The 21,864-nt window shown below is 34.8% G+C and overlaps 1 protein-coding gene across 2 annotated transcripts in view; it reads left to right on the forward strand.

Moving 5' to 3' along the window:
- NCOA3 (nuclear receptor coactivator 3) overlaps nucleotides 1-21,864 on the forward strand; it is a 155,463-nt gene that overhangs the window by 102,729 nt on the left and 30,870 nt on the right. Inside the window, exons 3-9 of one of the 2 annotated variants that reach the window (XM_044663809.1) lie at nucleotides 7,420-7,524; nucleotides 10,667-10,839; nucleotides 15,177-15,277; nucleotides 18,166-18,340; nucleotides 18,737-18,925; nucleotides 19,090-19,191; nucleotides 21,547-21,687. In XM_044663809.1, the coding sequence (XP_044519744.1) occupies nucleotides 7,439-7,524; nucleotides 10,667-10,839; nucleotides 15,177-15,277; nucleotides 18,166-18,340; nucleotides 18,737-18,925; nucleotides 19,090-19,191; nucleotides 21,547-21,687 (967 nt within the window). In that variant the 5' untranslated portion in view covers nucleotides 7,420-7,438. Of the gene's footprint in view, nucleotides 1-7,123; nucleotides 7,525-10,666; nucleotides 10,840-15,176; nucleotides 15,278-18,165; nucleotides 18,341-18,736; nucleotides 18,926-19,089; nucleotides 19,192-21,546; nucleotides 21,688-21,864 lie in introns of those variants that run through there. The other variant, XM_044663810.1, reaches the window with a different exon arrangement.

A 21,864-nucleotide genomic window follows, 5' to 3' on the forward strand; every position in this document is an offset into this window, starting at 1 on the left:
TACTTTGTAGCTATGAAAGTCATTTAACCCCCTTTGCCTAACCTTTACAACTCTTCTGCCTTGGATTGCATAAATAGTATCCATTCTAAGACCAAAGGCAAGGGTTTAGAGGGGGAAAAAGTTTATTATATGACAGGCACCATGTGGAATTAATGAGGATTCAAGAAAAAGCATAAGCAATCCCTTTTCTTAAAGGGGCAAAATTCATTCTAATGGGAGAGACAAATTTTTCAGGTGTATCTAGACATTTCTGTTTTTTTGTTTCTTTGTTTTTTTTAAATAAACCCTTACCTTCTATCTTGGAGCCAATACACAGTTTTTCAAAGTTATTTTAATTTGCATTTCTCCAAGTGATTTCCAATAATTTCTTCTTTTGCTATGGATAGCTTTTTCTTCATGAGTCCTTTGTGGTTATCTTGAAGACTTGCTTTGCTCATAATGTTTAGTCCTTCACAGTTGATCATTCTATAATATTTTTGTTACTATACATTGATGTCCTGGTACAGCTCATTTTGCTTTTAGTTCATTAGTCTTTAGTTCATAGTTTTTCCAAACTCATCCTGTTCATTGTTTCTTTTGGCACAAATAGTATTCCATTCGAACTATGTACTACAACTTGTTCAGCCATTCCCCAAATGATGGATAACCCCACATTTTCCAATTCTTTGCCATTAGAAAAAGAGCTGCTAAAAATATTTTGGTACAGATAGTTTTTTCCCCCCTTATTTTTGATCTCTTTAGTATACAAACATAGAAGTGGTATTGCTGGCTTAAAGGGTAGGCATAGTTTTGTGGCCTTTTGAGCATGGTTCAATATTTTTTGCTCTCCAGAATGGTTGTATCAATTCATAGTTCAACCAACACTTGTGTTAGTTTCCCAGTTTCTCCACATCCCCACCAAAATTTATCATTTTCCTTTTTGCTCATGTTAGCCAGTCTGATAGGTGTGAGGTTAGTTTCTTAAAGTTATTTTGATTTGCATTTCTCCAAGTGATTTACAGCATTTTTTTTAATATGATTATAGACAGTTTTAATTTCTTCCTCTGGGAACTACCTGCTTATGTCCTTTAATCATTTTTCAAATGGGGATGTTTCATATTCTTATAAATTCTCAATTCTCTATATAATTGAGTAATGAGGCTTTTGACAGATACTTGCTATAACCTCCCCTTCCCCCTAATTTGTTATTTCCCTTCTATTCTTGGTTGCATTGGTTTTATTTGTGCAACAGCTTTTTTTTTTTTTTTTTTTTTTTTTTTTAAATTTAAACCCTTAACTTCTGTGTATTGGCTCCTAGGTGGAAGAGTAAGGGTGGTCAATGGGTGTCAAGTGACTTGCCCAGGGTCACACAGCTGGGAAGTGTCGGAGACCAGATTTGAACCTAGGACCTCCAGTCTCTAGGCCTGACTCTCAATCCACTGAGCTACCCAGCTGCCCCTGTGCAACAGCTTTTTAATGTAATCAAAATTATCTATTTCATTTTCTGTAGTGTTCTCCATATTTGGTCATAAATTCTTCCCTTATCTATAAGTGTGACAGGTAAAGTTTTCCATGTTCCTCTAATTTGTTTATCAAGTATCGATTTTGAATTCATCTTGGTGTATTGTGTATGATGTTGGTCATGCCTAATCTCTGCCACACTGCTTTCCACTTTCCCCAGCATTTTTGGTCAAATAGTGAGTTCTTTCCCCCAAAACTTGGATGTTTGTGTTCATTGAACACTAAATTGCTATGGACATTAACTGCAATGTGTTGATTACCTAATCTATTCCATTGTTCCACCACTATTTCTTAGCCATTCCTAGATTGTTTTGATGATTATTGCTTTACAATATAGTCTGATATCTGGTCTGGCTAGGTTTCCTTTTTGTCCTTATTTTTTATTAGTTCTCATGACATTCTTGGCCTTTTGTTTTTCTATATGAACTAGATATTTTTTTCCTAGTTTTGTGAAATAATTTTTAGGTAGTTTGATTGGTATGGCATTTTAGGTTTGACTTTTATTTGTATGAAGAGTGTTTTATAATTATGTTCATATAATTGCTGGATTTGTTTTATTAGATATACCACCAGGTATCTTATATTGTCTTGAGTTATTTTTAATGTAATTTCATTTTCTATCTTTTGCTGTTAGATTTTATTGGTGGTAAGTAGAAATGCTGATAATTGATGTGGGTTTATTTTGTATTCTCTGACTGCTGAAATTGGTAATTATTTCTATTAGTTTCTTGGTCGATTCTCTGGGGTTCTTTAGGTATACCATTATATCATCTGTAAAGAGTGATGACTTTGTTTCTTCTTTGCCTACTCTAATTCTTCAATTTCCTTTTCTTCTCTTATTGCTATAATGAGCATTTTTAATACCATATTAATTAATTGTGGTGATAATGGGCATCGATGCTTTACCTCTAATCTTATTGGGAAGGATTCTTGGTTTGTCCCCATTACAGATAATGCCGCTGATGGTTTTAGATAAATACCATTGATCACTTTAAGGAAAGTTCCCTTTATTATAATATTTTCTAATGAAGAGCAGGTATTGTATTTTGTCAAATGCTTTTTCTCCATCTATTGAAATAATGTGATTTCTATTGGTTTTATTATTGATGTGGTCCATTAAACTGATGGTTTTTCTAATATTGAACCATCTCTGCATTTCTGGCATAAAATCCACCTAATTGTGATGTATTATTCTTGTGATAAAATTTTGTAATCTCATTTCTAATTGCCATACTCTTAATCTAATTGTTCATGGTAAGGAAGAGTTATTTATCCCTGAAGGTCTTAAACCATCTTATAAAATCTGAAATTGGTATTTTTCCAGTTTGTGTTCGCAACAGCTTTTTTTTTTCCACCTAAGGGATTTAAATATTTTATTTTTTTAGGAAAATTATCGAAGCTTACATTATTCTTATTTTTACTCTCCCCTTCAACCCCCTTCACTTCAACCCCAACCCCCAATATCAAACGTGCATTTCTGTTGGTTTTAACATGAGTGATCAATAAAGACTTATTTACATATTATTGATAGTTGCATTTGTATGGTCGTTTAGTGTCACATCCCAAACCATGTCCGCATCAACCCATGTGTTCAAGCGGATGTTTTTCTTCTGTGTTTCCACTCCTGCAGTTCTTCCTCTGAATGTGGGTAGTGTTCTTTTCTATAAATTCCTCAGAATTGTCCTAGGTCATTGCATTGGTGCTAGTACAGAAGTCCATTACGTTTGGTTTTACCACAGTGTATCAGCCTCTGTGTACAATGTTATCCTGGTTCTGCTCCTTTCACTCTGCATCAATTCTTGGAGGTCTTTCTAGTTCACATGGAATTCCTCCAGTTTATTATTCCTTTGAGCACAATAGTATTCCATCACCAGCAGATACCAGAATTTGTTCAGCCATTCCCCAATTGAAGGGCATCCCTTTGTTTTCCATTATTTTGCCACCACCATAAATAGTTTTGTACAAGTCTTTTTTATCTATGATCTCTTTGGGGTACAAACCCAGCAATGGTATGGCTGGATTGATGTGCAGGCAGTCTTTTATTGCTCTTTGGGTATAGTTCCAAATTGCCATCCAGAATGGTTGGATCAATTCACAACTCCACCAGCAATGCATTAATGTCTCAATTTTGCCATATCCCCTCCAACAATTGGTAGGAGTCCTACAAAATTTATTTTATGACACAAATATGGTACTGATTCCAAAGCCAGGTAGACCAAAAACAGAGAAAGAAAACTATAGACCAATCTCCCTAATGAACATAGATGCAAAAATCTTAAATAGAATATTAGCAAAGAGACTTCAGCAAGTAATTAAGAAGGTCATCCACCATGATCAGGTGGGATATAAATAGTATATAGTTAGTTTTGATGGGTAGGTGATCCTTGGTTGTAGACCCAGTTCTCCTGCCTTTCTAAATATCATATTCCAAGTCTTGAGGTCTTTTAGTGTGGAGGCTGCCAGGTCCTGTGTGATCCTGATTCGTGCCCCTTGATATCTGAATTGTCTCTTTCTGGCTTCTTGTAATGTTTTTTTTCTTTTACTTGGAAGCTCTTGAATTTGGCTATTATATTTCTGGAGGTTGTCTTTTCAGGGTCTAGTGTAGAGGGTGATCTATGGATCCTTTCAGTGTCTATATTGCCCTCTTGTAGAACTTCAGGGCAGTTTTGCTGAATAATTTCTTTTAGTATTGTCCAAATTTTTATTAATTTCCGTTTTTTCAGGAAGACCAATGATCCTCAAATTGTCTCTTCTAGACCTGTTTTCTTGATCTTTCAATTTCTCAGTGAAGCATTTCATGTTTCCTTCTATTTCATCAGTCTTTTGACTTTGCTTTATTTGTTCTTGCTGTCTCGAGAGATCATTGGCTTCTAATTGCCCAATTCTAGCCTTTAGAGACTGGTTTTTCTTTTCAATCTGGTCTATCTGGTTCTTCAAGGCTTCCAGCTGGTCATTTCTGGTCTTCAGTTTGCTTATCAATTCATTTCATTTCTGAGCCTAACTTTCCAATTGCAAAATTCTGCCTTTTAAACTGTTATTTTCTTTCCAGATCTTTTCCATCTTTCTCATAATCTCAGATTTGAACTCTTCAATATCTTGTGACCCATTTTCATTTTTGGGGGGTGGTTTGGATGTCTTTATTTGTTTTGTCCTCTGTTTTCTGGGTTTTTTTATGTGCAGAAGTTATCAAGTATTTGAGCTTTTTTCTTGGTCTTCTTGTTTATTTCTTGGGTCTTGATTGGCATCTTTTTGTTTTATCTGCCAGAAGTCTGAGTAAGGCAATCTGATTCTCTTTGTATGGAGTTAGGGAGCAGTTTTTTGCCTGAGACTACTTTGTGAATCTCTTGGCTTCTCTGGGGACCCTCCTGGGGTCTCTGCTCTAGCTGTTTTCAGGGTCAAGCCCCCATATTCCTAGCCAGCTGCCCAGAGCTTAGGACTTGGCCCATGCTTGCTCCTCCACCTGAGATTTTCCCCTGAGTCTGAGCACGCTGGGTACTGCTGCTGCCTCTCTCAGCCCCACTCTCGTTTCCAAGGTCTGAGTTTTCCAGCCTCCTGGGGTCTCTGGTCTGGCTGTTTTCAGGGTCAAGCCCCCGTAGTCTTAGCTAGCTTCCCAGAGCCTGGAACTTGGCCCATGCTTGCTCCTTCACCTGAGATTTTCCCCTGAGTCTGAGGGAGCTGCCGCTGCCTCTCTCAGCCCCACTCCCGTTTCCAAGGTCTGAGTTTTCCAGCCACCTGGGATCTCAGGTCTCGCTGCTCTCAGGGGCAACCTCCTAGTAGTGCCAGCTTGGTGCCCAGGGGCTAGATTTTGTGCCTCAGCTTGTTCTAACTCTAGAGTGCAGCCTCTGCCTCTGGTACTGTGGGTGGGGTGGGGACAGATGATCCGCTCACATTTTGATGGGACCTATTTCCTCCCCTTATAGAGTGGAAGTGCCCAAATCTCATGTACCTTCGGTACTGTGCTCTATTGTGGGGTCCCTTCTTTCATCTGGATTTTGTTTTCTTGTCCTTTGGATGTATACTATATCGGTTGGTTAGGGGAGGAATTGGCCCAGCTTCTGCTCAGCCACCATCTTAACCCGCAACTACTATTCAATGCTTTTGACCACTCTTATTGAGAATATATTTTTGTACTTTGACTTCTGTGATACTCTTGTCTCCTGATTACCTATCTTGCTATTGTTTTTTTCTGCCATCTCTTATAGGTTACCTTCTGATTGAAATTTTCAGGGTTGTCTTTGACTCTTCCTTCTCTACTTTAATTTTTCACTCAGTTGCCAACTCTTGTTAATTATACCTCCTTATCTTCTACATCCATTCCTTATTTTCTATTTATATTATGATGCATGTAGGCAATACAGTGAATGAAATGCTCCATGACGGAGTCAGGAAGGACCTGAGGTAGCATCTTGATTCAGATGGTTATTATAAACTGAGTGACTCAGTCATGCCAACCTTTCTTAGCATCATCTTCCTCATTTATAAAATAGAGATAATAATAGCACCCTCTTCACAGAATTACTTAAAATTTTTACACTGTTCTGAAAAATCTCATCCCCCTTCCCACTACATGTTTGTTTTTAACAGGGTTTTATGAGGATCAAATGACATAATATAAGTACTGAGTTAACACTTAAAGTGCCACATAAATGTCAATTATTACTATTATAATAGTCACTTGATTAGCTTTTCTTCCATTCTCTTTTCTTCTCCATCCATTCTACATACTTTTCCTAATATTAAAGCTCTGATCATTTCATTACTGAGGTAAAAAAACAACACCTGTGATTTTCTATTGCTTACTAGTTATAAATCATATCTTATCAGCATTCCAAACCACAATGTGGGTCTGACCCATATCTATAGTCTTATCTTACGTTATTCTCCTTTATGTATTCTTGAGTACTTATTTCATGTATTCATATTTAATTCTTAGAATTAGAATTCCTAGAATACATAATTAATGTATTTTGAATACTTATTTCCCAAATATTTTCATGCCTTCCCATGTCTGGACCTTGCTCATATAATTGCTTATGATTAAAATTTTTCCCTCTCCTTTGCCCAAATGTTATCCCTTAATATCAGTAAAAATGAAAAATGAGTTTGTTTTTAAAAATTCCAGTGTCTGGAGTATAAGAAGTTTACTGAAAACTTAATGTATATCTCCTTTCCCCTCACACAAATAAACAGAAAACAAAAGATCCATCTTTTCTTTGGGAAACAGTATTCAAACCAGGTTGCATTTGTTTTATTTTTTCTTATGAGTTCTTCTACCTGATTTGGAACTTTAAGGCATTCTGTGACTTCTCAGGGTGCCTGCCTTGTAGTTCACTGATATTTCTGAAACTGCCCACTGTTTTTTAGGATCCTAGTGCACTGGTTATTTAAGTTCATCTGCCATTGAAACACCTCCTTCTCATTCTTAGGTATACTTAGGTAGGGCAAACAAACACTAGAATGCATGTAGATTAAAAAAAAAAAAAACCACAACCAAAAACCCTTACTTTCTGTCTTGGTATCAATTCTAAGAAAAAAAAGAGTGAGAGGGGTTAAGTGTCTTGTCCATGGTCACAGAGCTAGAATGTCTTTGAGATCATATTTGAACTCAGATCCTTCTAGTTCCAGGTCTGGCTCTGTTTTCTGTTGTGCTCCCTAGCTGCTTCAAATGCATGTAGTTTTGAGAGTATTTGGGAAAGCTGTAGTCAGGTAAGATATTGTAGGTAGATCTGACTAGGAAATGTTTATTCCACATTAACAGGTTCAGAGTGTCCTTTAGTAATGCTCTTTTTCTAGTTGTCTTATTTCTTCATGAGGAGGTTCTCTAAAATAAAATGTTGCCATGTTGTTGCCTGACAGCTTTTATTCAATAGATAATATTTTGTTTCAACATTTCTTTTTTTTTCTTCTTTTTCTTCTTAGTTGCTGATGTAGAGTCAAAATGAGTGGATTAGGAGAAAACTCCTTAGATCCACTGACTACTGATTCCAGAAAACGAAAATTGCCATGTGATACTCCAGTACAAGGGTAAGAAAGTCTTTTTTGTATATGAACTTATTGTGTGGTTTTAAACACATACCTGTTACTTTAAAATTTTCAAGATAATATATTTTATTTTATCTCATTAAATTTTTTTTGATGACTTTTCTTTTTGACATCAACTTTTTTTCTTTCCCAAATATATACTTCCCTCCTATATATAATCCAGGGAACCATGTCATATAATAACAAACAGTAAAAAACAAAGAGGAGGAAAATTGTTCATTTTAAAACTAGCCAATATATTGACCATACTCAAAAGTATATTTGCTATGGTAAATCCATAATTTTCTATCTCTGCAAAAAAGTAGGAGAAAATGTAATCCCAAATCTCTTCTTTGGGGTCAGGATTAGCCATCATATTTTCATAGCATTCTGCTTTGATCTTTCAATTTCTATTGTTATCACTGTGTATATTATTTTCCTTTTTTTATGTGTTTCACTTTTTATTAGTTGATTCATATTAAACTTATTGTGTTTTTTTTTCTGTAGTCTAAGTCATGGTTTCTTACAACATCATAATCATAACATAATTTAACTGTTTTACAGTGAGTAGGCATCTGGTAAAAAGTGTTCATGTCCTTTGATTACTTATCTAATTAGGAATGGTATTTGTGATTAGGCCCATATCATCATTGAGGTTTTAAAAAGATTTTTTCTCTAATCAGATTTTTTTCTTCAAGCAAAAGATTTTCAGTTTTATGTATTCAAAATTATCTCACACGAAACTTAAAAAAAAAAAGAATGAAGGAAAGAATTTCTAAATCTCAAATTATGACTTAAAGTATTAATTATGAAACTATGATATTGCCTAAAAGTTATAAAAGGAATCAGGCTATTTAAAGAAGAATTAGAAATTTTGAACGCAGCAACTCAGTATTTGATAAATCTGAGAACATAAATTACTTGGTAATCAATTTCCTTTTTGATAGGCCTTGTTAGGAAAACTAGAAAGTATTTTGGAAGAAAGTAGGTTTGACTAAATATCTTACACCATATAATGTTGTACCAAATATCAAAGTGAATGTAATCTGAGTAGTAAGGTTACCCCCTCCTCCCCACCCCTGCCCCCACCCCATCCCCAAAAAAGGGGGGGGAAAAAGAAAAGAAATCAGATACTTTTATAGTTCTTGGATTAGGGGAAGAATATTTAACTAAGCAAAGGACAGAGATAATAAAAATGACAATATCTACACATTTTAAAATAAATAAAATTTAATTCTTTTTTTTTTAAATATCACCTACATTTTATAGTGCATTATAAGAAAGAACAAAAAAAGAAAAAAGTTCAGCAAAGATAACCAGCAATTTAGAAATTCAAACATTATTTTATAAAGTGCTCTGTGCCAATAGTCCATATCTTGGTAAAAAGACCTGGGAGGAGATGCATTTTATATCTTTTCCCATGCCTATTCACAGCATGAAGTTTTGATTATTTGGTTCTTGTCCTTGTCATTAGGACATTGTATTTTAGAAAGAAAACAACTTTGTAACAAGTAAAGCAGCCCATTATTAGAATAGGCTGTCCATAAACTAAAGAACTCTTTCACTAGGGGTATGGACCAAAGGACCATCTCTTAACAATGCTATTGACAGTATATCTACATTAAAAAGACTTTGGACTTGTAAGTTTTCTTTTCACTCTGGTATTCCTTAGTTTTATGAATTGTTTTATAATATGATTTAAGTTGATATTTAATGACATTTGAAGATATAGCATCATTTCTGTTCTGTACAAAATTTTCAATTTAAAAAAGATTGTTTAGTTTGAGTAACTTGTTAATTACAAGAGGTTCCTTTTTTACTTCTGTGGTTTTTAATACCATGGTTTAATGTTAAAAGTAGAAGCTAAGACACAGTGGCCATGGAAGTATAGTTTCTCAGCAATTTCATGGATTCATAGTTCTGGAAAAACTTTTTCTGTTGATCATAAATTTTTTTTTACCAGTAACTAATATGCCCTATAATTCCAATAGTATGTATATATAGGGCAATTGATGGAACCCAGAATCATAAAGGAGGAAGAGAACGTGGTAGATTAATTTGAGGGAGATTGTAAAGCACTTTTACTCACTATAAACTTCCTATAATAGCACAGTCCTCTATTTTTGATACCAACATTTTACCAGTTTTGTTGTGTATCAGCAAGATGGAACATTATTGCCTTTGAAGAATTACAGATGAGGGTCACACAGATGGCTATGGCAATCTCCATGTGGAGTGGGAACAGGCTGTAGCATACAGCCACTGAAGGACTTGGAAGAATAAAAGATGTGATCAAAGAATTGTATTTCAGAAAGAAGAGATAAGTTGGGTTCTTTTCTGAGATAAGGGATAGACCATGGATGACTAGGCTGATCTCTTGTGACATAGGGAGAAGTGGAGAAAAACCTTTAGCACATTGGAAGAAACCCTTGTGGTAAGCTTTGGGAGGACTTGGAAGGCACCGCATGCTAAGAAAACCATAAGTTGATTGCTTAAGAGCTATGAGCTATAGAGGCTTCAAGGTTTGCAAACCTTTTTGCAACCCATAGCCCTGGTCGTTGGCCTTATTTCTGCAGGCCTCACTTTTTTTTTTTAAAACCCTTACCTTCCATCTTACAATCAATAATTCTAAGGCAGAGGGGCAGCGGGATGGCTCAGTCGATTGAGAGCCAGGCCTGGAGATGGTCCTAGGTTCAAATCGGGCCTTAGATACTTCTTAGTTGTGTGACCCTGGGAAAGTCACTTAACCCCTATTTCCTAGCCTTTACCCCTCTTTTGCCTTGGAATATAGTGTTGATTCTAAGACAGAAGGTAAGGGATTAAGGGATAGGAAATGGAGTTTATGTGACTTGCCCAGAGACCCACAGCTAGGAAGTATCTTGAGGTCAAATTTGAACTCGGTTCCTTCCATCTCTTGGTCTGGCTCTCAATCCATTGAACCAGCTTGCTGCCCCTCCAGACCTCATTTTGCAGTCAGAGAAACAGTGATCCAGATGTTAAGTGACTTGTCCAAGATCATGTTGCTAGAGAGTGTTTAGATGGTCTTTTAGACCATGTTTCTCCTCCCTTTAAGGTCAGCTTTTCATACCTCTGCCTGACTGCTCTGCCTTTAGAGCTATCATCATATAACTGTTCTTTCTTCTAGTCTGACTGGTAGTGGTGAGAAGTGGCGTCGGGAGCAAGAGAGTAAATACCTGGAGGAACTGGCAGAGTTGATATCTGCTAATCTAAGTGACATCGACAGTTTCAATGTCAAACCAGATAAATGCGCAATTTTGAAGGAAACTGTGAGACAGATCCGACAGATAAAGGAACAAGGTAACATGGAACCTTGAGTAAGATGATCATTGAGTCACAAAAGTCATCCAATGTGTGTTGATTCCTATTGTTAATTCAAATATGTATTAGAATTGTTAAAAAATATTTTTAGCTGTGTCTTCAGTTAGCCCAGCATCTGAGTGAGGTTGGATAGAGCAGAATGAGATGATGGGTCTTTTCTTTCATTTTTTTTATATGGTAGCTTTGTATGCTGTTAGTTACTCTATTCTCAGCTCTTCTTAGAAAGAGAATATCTAATCTCTACATTTTTGAATTGGGGCTTCTTGTGGACTTCCAAACTCAACATGTCAGTTAATAGACTCTAAGCATATATTAAGTACTTAACATGGCCTTAGCCCTGAAGGAGCTCACATTCAAATGGGAGAGAGGTTTCCTTATGTAAAGTGTAGTAGTTCTCTAGCATTTTGGTGTCAGTACTCCTTTACACACTTCACACCTTGAAAGATCTTGGAGATAAGATAGTGCACATGTGTACATATGTGTATATGGGCAAAAGGGAAGAGAATCAATTTATGATTAGTTATCAAATATTGCCATTTACTTTTCCACAAACTCTTTCACATACATGCCTTTCTTTCTTCTCACAAAGCAAGCTACCCTCATTCAGGTTCTCATTACCATTGCCCTACATTATTGTATAGTAGCCTCCTATTTGACCTCCTTGCCTCAAGTTTCCTCATCTGTCAAATGATTTGGAGAAGGAAATGGCAAACTACTTCAGAACAGCAACAGTTTTCTGTTGTGATCAGTTGATTAAATCTTTCCTCCTAGTTTCCTAATCCTTGAACTTCAGAGGGTCTTTTCTCCTTTCCTGTAATTCTCATTTCCATCCAACTCAGTCTTAAATAGTCCCATTCAGAATCATACACTTTTAAGAGTTGAAAAGGATGTCAGTTGTAATCTATTCCAAACTAGTCCAACTGACTACTAAAGCAGTACCCAGTATCACATACAATAGAAATGTTGGGGTGCAAATTCTCTGTCTTGCTTTTGATTTGAGCAGAACAAATTTGATCCCTCCATGTCCCCTCTGAATCTTTTCTTTTCCAGGCTGTGCCCATCTCCTACAGTTGATTCTCATATATCATGAATTTCAGGCCTTCACCATGCTGATTGTCCTACTCTGATCACTTTCCAGCTTATCAGTGTCCTTAAACAGTGGTCCTCAGAATTGAGCACAATACTCCAAAGGGGGACTGATGAGGGCAGATTATACTTAACTATTTTCCCCCTATGCCTAAAAGCTATGATTCTCTAAATGGAGCCCAGGAGATTCAGATCAGCAAAATACCAAATGAACAAGACAGCATCATGACAAAATTAAAAGAAAGAAAAGATTTAGAACATATGCACAATTATTTATCAGCAAAACTTAGAACACAGGAAGAGTAGATCATTATCTTTCAAAATATAAAATACCTAATGTAGTAGAACAACAGAGATCTTTAATAGCCCAAGCTCAAAAAAAGAACTAGCTCTGAAGGAACTTCAGATGCTCTTGGTCTTGATGGAATCATATCAGACTTTTAAAGAACAGTTAAATACCAATACTACTGAGAGAAGAACTCTACCAAACTTCTTTTATGAAAAAAATATAAACCTTAAACCATAACCAGGGAAGGCTAAAGCAGAGGAAAACTGTAAATTGATATAATCAACTTCCACTAAAAATTTTAAAAAAAAATTTTCATGATAAAATACAACATATATTTGTGTTAAAAACCATACAAAGTATAGCCAAAAGCAGGTGCCATATGTGATGTAAGTGCACCAGAAACTTTCCTAATGCGAGAGTAAAACAAGGATGCCCATTCACTCACTATTATTTGAGAGAATTCTAGACATAATAGCAATAGCAATGAGATGAGAGAAAGAAATTAAAACGTAGGTAAAGAGGAGACAAAATTATCTCTGTTTGCTAATGTCATGATGTTATGGAAGATGAAAGATGAAATGACTGAGGAAACAAAAGTTTGAGCTTATGAGCATTTTGATTTATTAAATAGTACATGCCAATTGCCTAACAAATTGGGACCAAGTGTCTTCTTCAGCTTAGGTCTGAACCCTGAGAAACAAATTCTTTTACATTAAAAAAAAATCAGATCAAGCCAGTTAATAAAAAGAAAACAGTTAACCAGGATAGCAAATGAGGTAATGTGATTTGTAATAAGAGGAAAGATTAGGGACTTTCTGGTTTGAAAGGGGAAGCGTGAACATGTGTAAAGATGTGTACTGCTCCCCCCAAAAGTCTATAAACAATCAAAGAACAGGAAAACTATTGAAAACAATAACTGATTTGATCATTATGGGGCCAATTTTTGGACAATTCATATGGTTGCTTCAGATGTATAATTGTGAGAAAACTCCTTATATCAGTCTTTGAATCTGAATGGGTTTCTAGTCAGCATAAATATGGCCCTTAGTTAATGTTTTCTAAGCAGTAGGTAGAGGTGGTGTAGTTTCCCAGCCACATGGTGTGAGGGTCAAATAATACGATAAGGTTTTCTCCTAATTCCTACAATTGAAAAAAGTTTTCTCACAAGACTATACCTTTAATTGAAAAGAAGGGGAACTAAGCTAGCTCTAGAATCGAGTCACAATTATTATTATTATTATTATTTTTTTTAGCATGACCCATTCAGTTAACCACTATTACTTGCTGTTCCAATCCCCTCATTGATTACTGACAAAGTCCTAGGGCAGTGATGGTGAACCTTTTAGAGACTTGAGTGCCCAAATGGCAACCTTCACACTGCATGTGAGGCCATCCCCCAATCCCCACTCCCAGCCCAGACAGGGGAGGGAGGAAGCACTTCCATTGGGCAGCTCGGCAGAGGGGCAGGTCATTTGAGAAATGTCCTCAGGTGCTTTTGGAGAGGGGGAAATGTTCCAGTATACTCTGACACAGGTGCCGTAGGTTTACCAGTATAGTCCTAGGGAATCATAGAAGAAGCTTAGTCTGTTAATACCTTCAACAAAATTTTAAGGTACAAAGTAAGGCCACAAAAATCATTAATATTTATCTCTGATCCTATCCATATTCTTTTATGTATCCTTTTTCTTTTAAATAAAACTATACTCATTCAGAACCATTGTTTGGATGAATTTCATTCCACTAAGTTCTAGGGATGCCTATGAAATCAAATTTGACTCAATGTATTTGAACCATTAATTTTTATTTTTTTTTAAACATTTGCAATTTGTTGAGGCTGAAAGTCTTACTACTACTATTTGCTTCCTGGCTATTGTCTTCTGTGGATTTCTGGATTTTTCAACTGTTACTATTCTTCCTTTTTAGTAGTTGTACTCTAAGGCATCTAACTTGGCAGTTTATAGATAAATTGTCTTCTTCCTTTGTTCTTTCTATTTTGAAGCAGTCAAATATACCCTTACCAGTTTTTGTTAGGTGTTCTCCATCTATTATTTTTACTCTTGTATGCCATAACCCAGAAATCTTAAGTTTTATTTTCTTAGCCATTGACTTGTCAGATTTATTTTTCTTTGTTCTCTTTTGCTATCTGCCCTCTTGAACCTACTATTATTAACAAATTCCTCTTCATTCTTGATTATTTCCTTTTGAAATTTCTTTTGTATTAGTGGAAACCTGGTATTTTTTCAAGAGATTCTTTATCCAGGACATATTCTCTTGTTCTTGTTTACACCTTCTGTCATTCCCTCAGTTCACTAGATAGCAGAAGGCTATAGCAAATTTCTTGGACCCTACTACCTCCACCAGGCTTCCTCTCTGCCAAGAACACTTAGGAATCTTTTTTCTTAATGTTCAATTCAAATATCTGTATCATCCTATCAGATCATTCTTGCTGTCATTTGCTAGAATCTAGGCCATTTAACCTGCTTTCTCAAGAAATTCAATACCTGGATAACCAGTTTTCAATCCTAACTCCTGCCCTCATTGATATCTTTTTGAACAACTTGGCCTTCTGTTTCAGCACCCATTTGAAGCCTATATCTCCTCTCCATGTGTGTGAGAGCACAACTGGAATCTGATTCTGCTTTCACTATTTGATGATAGATTCATAAACATTCTTTAAATGAATCTTTATCAAATTTCTCTCTTTAACCCTCTATGTCACTTGTCTTTCCTACCCCTTTCCAACAACTGACCTTTCTACTTTTTTATTAACAAAATTGAGACCATCTCTTTTGAGCTCCCATTTACCTTTTATGTTTTCATAACCAAATAATTTTCTAATTAAAGGGAACAGAAAATATGCTATATATCTGTTCTGGATAATTTTACGATTATTAACCAGCATAACTGGAGTTATTTGAAGAATTTTCTTTTGTCTTTTTAGGAAAGGCAGCTTCCATTGATGATGATGTTCAGAAAGCTGATGTGTCTTCAACAGGGCAGGGAGTTATTGATAAAGATTCCTTAGGACCACTTTTACTGCAGGCAAGTATAAAAGAGTTGAATTAAATTACAGTTATGTCATACATTAAGTTTTACAATTGTAACTTTTCCCCAGTTAACAAGCCTTATCTAACATCTTTTCTCCTCCCTCCCAAAAGCAAAATAGATCTTGTTAAACAAATATGCATTTTAAAATAAATTGAATCATCATATTGACATCATCTTGAAAATATTTCTCATTTTTCACATCCATAGCCTATTTCTCAGGAGCATGTATTGTTGATTCTCTGGAATCATGATTGGCCATTTTTGAGAATCCTTAATTCTTTTGAGGTTGCTTGTTTTTTACATTATTGTTGTTATTGTGTAAATTGTTCTCCTGATTTTGCTCAGTTTATTCTGTATCAGTTGATAAAATCTTCCCTGGATTCTCTGAAACCATCCCTTTCATCATTCCTTATAGCACAATAATATTTTATTATATTTATACATGATAATTATTTCAGCCATTTCTAAAATTATTTTCCACTTCTATGCCATATATTAAAATAATTGTCACTCTTAGAATGATGAAAACAATAGTTATGAATGACATATAAAGAATTTTAGAGACATTTTTCTTTTTTGGTCTGGTAGGTAAAGGCATTATTCTAATGTGATAGTAAAAGTAAGCAATCTTGTAGATCATTTTTAAGTATTAAAACATGTTTAATTTTTGGTTGCACTTTTTAAAATTGATAGAATAGGGATAGAAATATGTTTGTAGGTACTAAACCTATGATTTTATTGGTATAGGATACATTCAAATGAGATAACTCCTGCTGATACAGGTCAGCAATTTCTTTTCAACTCGATCTTAAAATAGCTGTCTAGGCCACTGTGAAGTTAATGACTTGCCCTCTGGGTCACTCAGTCTACATGTATGACCGGCATGACTGGAACCAGGGTCTTTGAAGCTTCTAGACCAACTCATTATGCCATGAGGAAAGCGAGGTCCCAAAAGGTTGTCATTTTTGTTTTTCCAAATGAACTTTGTTATAGTTTTTTCTAATTCAGTGAAAAAGTTTTTTGGTAGTTTGATTGGTATGGCACTAAATAATTAAATTAATTTGGGTAAGATTGTCATTTTTATTATGTTAGCTCATCCTACCCATGAGCTGTCCTGTTTCACATAAGTGAAAGAAGAGCTGGAATTCTAACACAGGCCTTGTGACATTACAATCTTGTTCTCTTTCTATTGAATCATAGTGCTTTTAAATGCAATATTCTCTTAAATATTGGAGAAATGCATGTCAGAATCTCAAGATATGGAAACAGACCTTTTGGTTCTAGGTACCTCTCTCCAACTTGTCTTTATTTTATGTCCTTTTCTGCTTCCTCAAGATTTTATAGAAAAGATAAAATCCTTGAAAAAAACAACAGAATTTACTTAAATTTATAAATTGTGTTTTGATTCAAGACACTTCAAAACAAATATAAAACCTCACCACTCTCCAACAAAGTATATTTTCCCCAAATTTTAAAGTAAAACCTCCTCATAGTGTGATTGCACTATGGTTGAATATTTAATTTCTTTATAGTTAAATTTTAAAAAATTGTTATCAGAAGAGAGCTATGCTTTAGCTTTGATAGTATGTTCCTATTTGTCCAGGATATTTCACTTTAGTTTTGTTTTCCTTATTTTTTTTATTACCACAGATAATGCTACTCTGCATATGTGTCTACGTAGAAGTCTTTTCTTATCATTAACCTCCTTTGAGTATAATCTCGATAGTAAAATCTTTTAGAGGACATGATTTAGTAACTTGCACATTTCCAAAATATTTTCCCTAATGGCTAGATAAATTTATGCTTTCACTAGCAGTAAATTAGTATTCCCGTCTTCTCATAGCCCCTCCAAAATGGAATTATCCCTTATAAATAGCTGTCTTTTAAAATTTGAACTGTTTAGGTAATATAGCAATTTAAAAAATAGGTGTTTAGTGATTTTATCTCTGACTTTCAATTCAATATTCTATAAATATTTATTAAGTACCTACTTACTATGAGCCAGACACTGGGTTATATGCTGCAGATACAGATGAGAAAAAGACAGTTCTTGTTCCAAAGATGCTTATGATGCAATGAGGGGAGACATCATACAAAAGGAAGTTGAAAGCAAGGGGAGTGGGGATGAGAAGGTACCCAGAAGGGGCATAATTATAGTAGAAGTTCATTCCTAGCAGGACAGATGGTAGGAAATGGCTGGATTGAGGACCCTCTTTAAATGGAGGCTTTGAGAGGAGTTTTTTGCCCCAATCAAAGGGACTGAGGTTACTGATGATGCTGATAAAATGTGGGTACCAAAGCTGATGTATAATGATGCATATCCTTTCCTAATTCTAATTGTGTGGAATTTATTTTTGTAAAAAAGTTTATATTTTATACCTGCCTATTGTGAATCTGAACATACTTTACTTTTGTAGATTGTTTTGGAAATTATCTCATTTTGCTTTATAACTATAAGGTTTTCCAGGCAAAATTCATATTAGTCCAAATGGTAGAAAAGTAACTAGTAAGTTAATTTACATATGTGTACTATTTTTTTTTTTGAAGCCCTTGCCTTTTGTTTTAGAATTGATACTCAGTATTGGTTCTAAGGAAGAAAAGTGGTAAGAGGTAGACATTTGGGGTTAAGTGACTTGCCCAGGAAGTGGCTGATGCCAGTTTTGAATTCAGGGCTTCCTGTTTCCAGTCCTAGCTCATTTACTTAGCCACCTAGCTACCCACTTTGTGTGGGCATTTTTTTAATGGTGAAGGGAGAAGTATAGGACAGCTGTTTTAATCCTTAGCTACTAAAGTAAAATATCTTTTCCTCCAACTATCATAATTTATTAGCTAAACCCAGTTAAGTTAGATGTTAATGTTTATTTGTACAATTATATTTTTAGGCCTTGGATGGTTTTCTCTTTGTGGTTAATCGAGATGGAACCATTGTATTTGTGTCAGAAAATGTTACACAGTACCTTCAGTATAAGCAGGAGGACTTGGTTAATACTAGTGTCTACAGTATCTTGCATGAAGATGACAGGAAGGATTTTCTCAAGAATTTGCCTAAGTCAGCAGGTAATTATATTTTTGCTAAAAAAATAAACCACAAGCATTCTTTTACTTAGCTATGCAGCTCACTTTTGGAAAGTTTGACTGAAGTTGTACAAATAGAACTCTTTAAAAAGTAGTACTTTGTGTTCTCACATTCACAAGCTTCTTTAACATTCAGACAGTTATTAATTATTAATTCAGACAGGTCTCATGACTGCAGTTCCTAGTGAATTTATGTTAACCTTGGAATATAATATTCCATTGATGCTTTGTAAAATATTTAGTAAATCTAACCCCTGTTCTAATGTATTGAGAATACTGCTTCATGTTCTTATTAAGCATCAAGTTTAAATTTCCTCTACACCAGAGTGACATTTTGTTTCCTCTTTTTTTCCCCTATGATTGATTTGTTTTCCAAAGTTAGTGGAGATCCATGGACAAGCGAGACACCTAGACAAAAAAGTCATACATTTAATTGCCGTATGTTGGTGAAAATAGTTCATGATATTCTAGATGATGTGGGGAATAGTCCTGATATGCGCCAGAGATATGAGACAATGCAGTGTTTTGCCTTGTCTCAGCCACGTGCTATGATGGAGGAGGGAGAAGGTAAGTTTTTTTTTTTTTTTGCAAACATGTTTATACAATAAAAGCAGTGACAAAATATGAAGTCATTGTGCTTCTTTGTTTCTAAGTTTCTTTATTCACCTTTTTAAAAACTTAGTATCCTTATAAAATGTGACATCTGTAATGGGTTAAATTTTTATTCACAGATTTACAATCTTGTATGATCTGCGTGGCACGCCGCCTCACTGCAGTGGAAAGAGTATTTCCCTCAAATCCTGAAAGCTTTATTACTAAACATGACCTTTCAGGTAAGACTAAAAATCAGTGCCACAAGGATGTCTGGTTTTATCTCCTTGCTTTCCTATAAAATTTTTTAAAAGTACCCATGACAATGTTGTATTATTCATCTTTTTGTTAAATGATGTCAATAAAGTGAACTTAAGGAAAAAGCAACATAGTTATTAATTTCTTTTTTGCAGGAGTAGAGTTCCTGCCCATATCCATATTTTTGTTTTAATGCTAATTTTTATGCCTCATTTTATTATTTTTTAACATTGATATCTTAAAAATTTGAGTTTCTAATTCTCTTCCTTCCTCTAGACTTTCCCCCCCTCATTGAGAAGGCAAGCAATATAATATTCATTACACACCTGCAGTTATGAAGACCATTTCTATAATAGCCATTACTTCCCCACCTCTACCCCCTCCCAGGGAAAAAAATGGCAAGAAAAATAAAGTGAAAAACAATATACTTCAGTCTGCATTCTCAGTTCGTCGGTTTTCTTCCTGGAGGTGAATTTTTCAAGACAATTCACTGGAATTCTACAGAGTAACTAAGTCTTCATAGTTGATCATTGCTACAATATTGCTGTTATTATGTACAGTGTTTTGGTTACTTCATTTTGCATTAATTTATCTAGTCTTCCTATAGTTTCTCGAAATTAATTTTATAGTGAAAATTTTCCTCTTTTAATTTATCATGTGTTTATACATTTTGGCTCTTGGCATTTATTTTTCATTTGATTTAATTTGAGGTTGAAGAACGAATTAAAACCATTCAGAGTTAATCAAACAACTTAATAATTCCTATCTTATGATTATCTCCTTAGTAGCACAAATGCACTTGCATTTTATACCAAAGAAACAAAGATAAAATATTTATATTTAAGCCATTTATCAAGACAGGATTTTAAACTATGATTGAAAAGTCTTAATTTAAATCCTAGACAGTTAAAAAAAGTGAAAGCAGTGAAATGTTAACTTTTCTATCATCAGAGGACTTTCTATGACAATGCGTCAGAAACACAGGGAACACTCCCTCAAACCCCACTCTTTTTTATTTCCACTCATTCACTCATTTATTTATTTATTTATTTATTCACTCACTCACTCACTCATTTATTTATTCAACCATCCATTTATTTACATATTTGTCTACCTACATATTCATTCATTCATTCATTTATGTATTCATTTATTTGTTTGTTTATTCATTCACCCATTCACTTATTCATTCATGCATGCATTCCTTCATTCATTTAGGTTTCCCTCTCTAGTGCCTTTCTTTGTGGTGAATACTTGTTGTTAGCCTTAACCCAGTTGAAACTCTTAACTTGGTTTAGCCATATTTCCAATTTAGTCTGTACTAACTGGCTTCTTAGTATTGAGGAGAGGTTTGGTAATTTCTCTTATAGTTCAAGGGAAAGAAGGCCTCTATTCCCAGTGAGAGACCAGTAGTGGAAGTCTCAGTTTGAGTGATGTTGTAGTTTGAACCTTTTCATTCATCATACTTGGAGGGTTGTGGTATTGTTTTTTAGATTTGTTTTAATAGATTTCAGGAGAACAACCACCTAATTCAACCAAAGAGATGAACTGTCAAATAAAAAGCTGTGGAGGAGAGATTTTTCTTTAGTATAGAAAGAGCTAAACCTGTCAGATTTTGATAGTCTTACTCATCTGCAGTAATTGAGACCAGATACAATGTGGCTATTAAAACTTGACAGAGTCTACAGAGAATCTTGAGACTTTCCCTTGGCTGTATGAAAATATTCATCATTTTTTTCATCATCATTCATCATTCATTCATTTCTATATCCTGTAAATTAAAGGGTTTAGTCCAAAGAGGTAATCCATTTAGAGAAGCCTCTGATAAGTTTCTGCATTTACTCTTTGTAGGATTCCCTGAATTGCACTATGTAGCTCCTCTAAAATTCCTTGTATATCTCAGATGTCAGTAAAATATTTAATGAACTATTTAACGGGGGGGAGGGAGGGGAGGTGTTTCTTGGTCCTCCAAAACTAGACAAAAAATTGTTGCTATTTATACATGCACTGTTTTGTGAAGATTTAGATAATTTTTAAGGCACCATTCAAAACACTAAGGCCATCCAGAAATCAAGGGAAACATCAAAGGAGATGTTCTCCTATGTTCTATAAAATATTATGGTTTGTTATATTGTCATTTTTCAGTGTCAGGGGCTTGTACAGAAACATGACATGGGAAGTATCTGAAATCTGCAGTCTTGACACCAGGCAATTAAGACATGAGCCTGCTCTGTTGTTCTTTGTTGAGTCAACTTAATTCCTTTTTCTTTATCTTCTACAGTGCTTCTACATAGTGAATACCTCATAAATATTTTATTTCCTTCATACTTTAAAAACAGGCAAAGTTGTTACTATAGATACAAACTCACTGAGGTCTTCTATGAGACCTGGCTTTGAAGATATAATCAGAAGGTGTATACAGAGATTTTTTAGCCTTAATGATGGACAGTCATGGTCCCAAAAACGTCACTATCAGGAAGGTAAGGAACTTTAAAAAAAATTGAAATGTTATATTTAGAATCTTCCATTTTTTACTTTTTAGGAAGCGTATGTATATACTGTCCTGTATGGTTGGCTCTTAGACTGTATCTTAAAGCATTTTTATTTTAGCCTGCTTATAATTTTTATGGAGAACTTAATGCTACATAGTTTCAGAA

The sequence above is a fragment of the Gracilinanus agilis genome, chromosome 2 (genome assembly GCF_016433145.1).
Source record: "Gracilinanus agilis isolate LMUSP501 chromosome 2, AgileGrace, whole genome shotgun sequence".
Lineage (NCBI taxonomy): Eukaryota > Metazoa > Chordata > Mammalia > Didelphimorphia > Didelphidae > Gracilinanus > Gracilinanus agilis.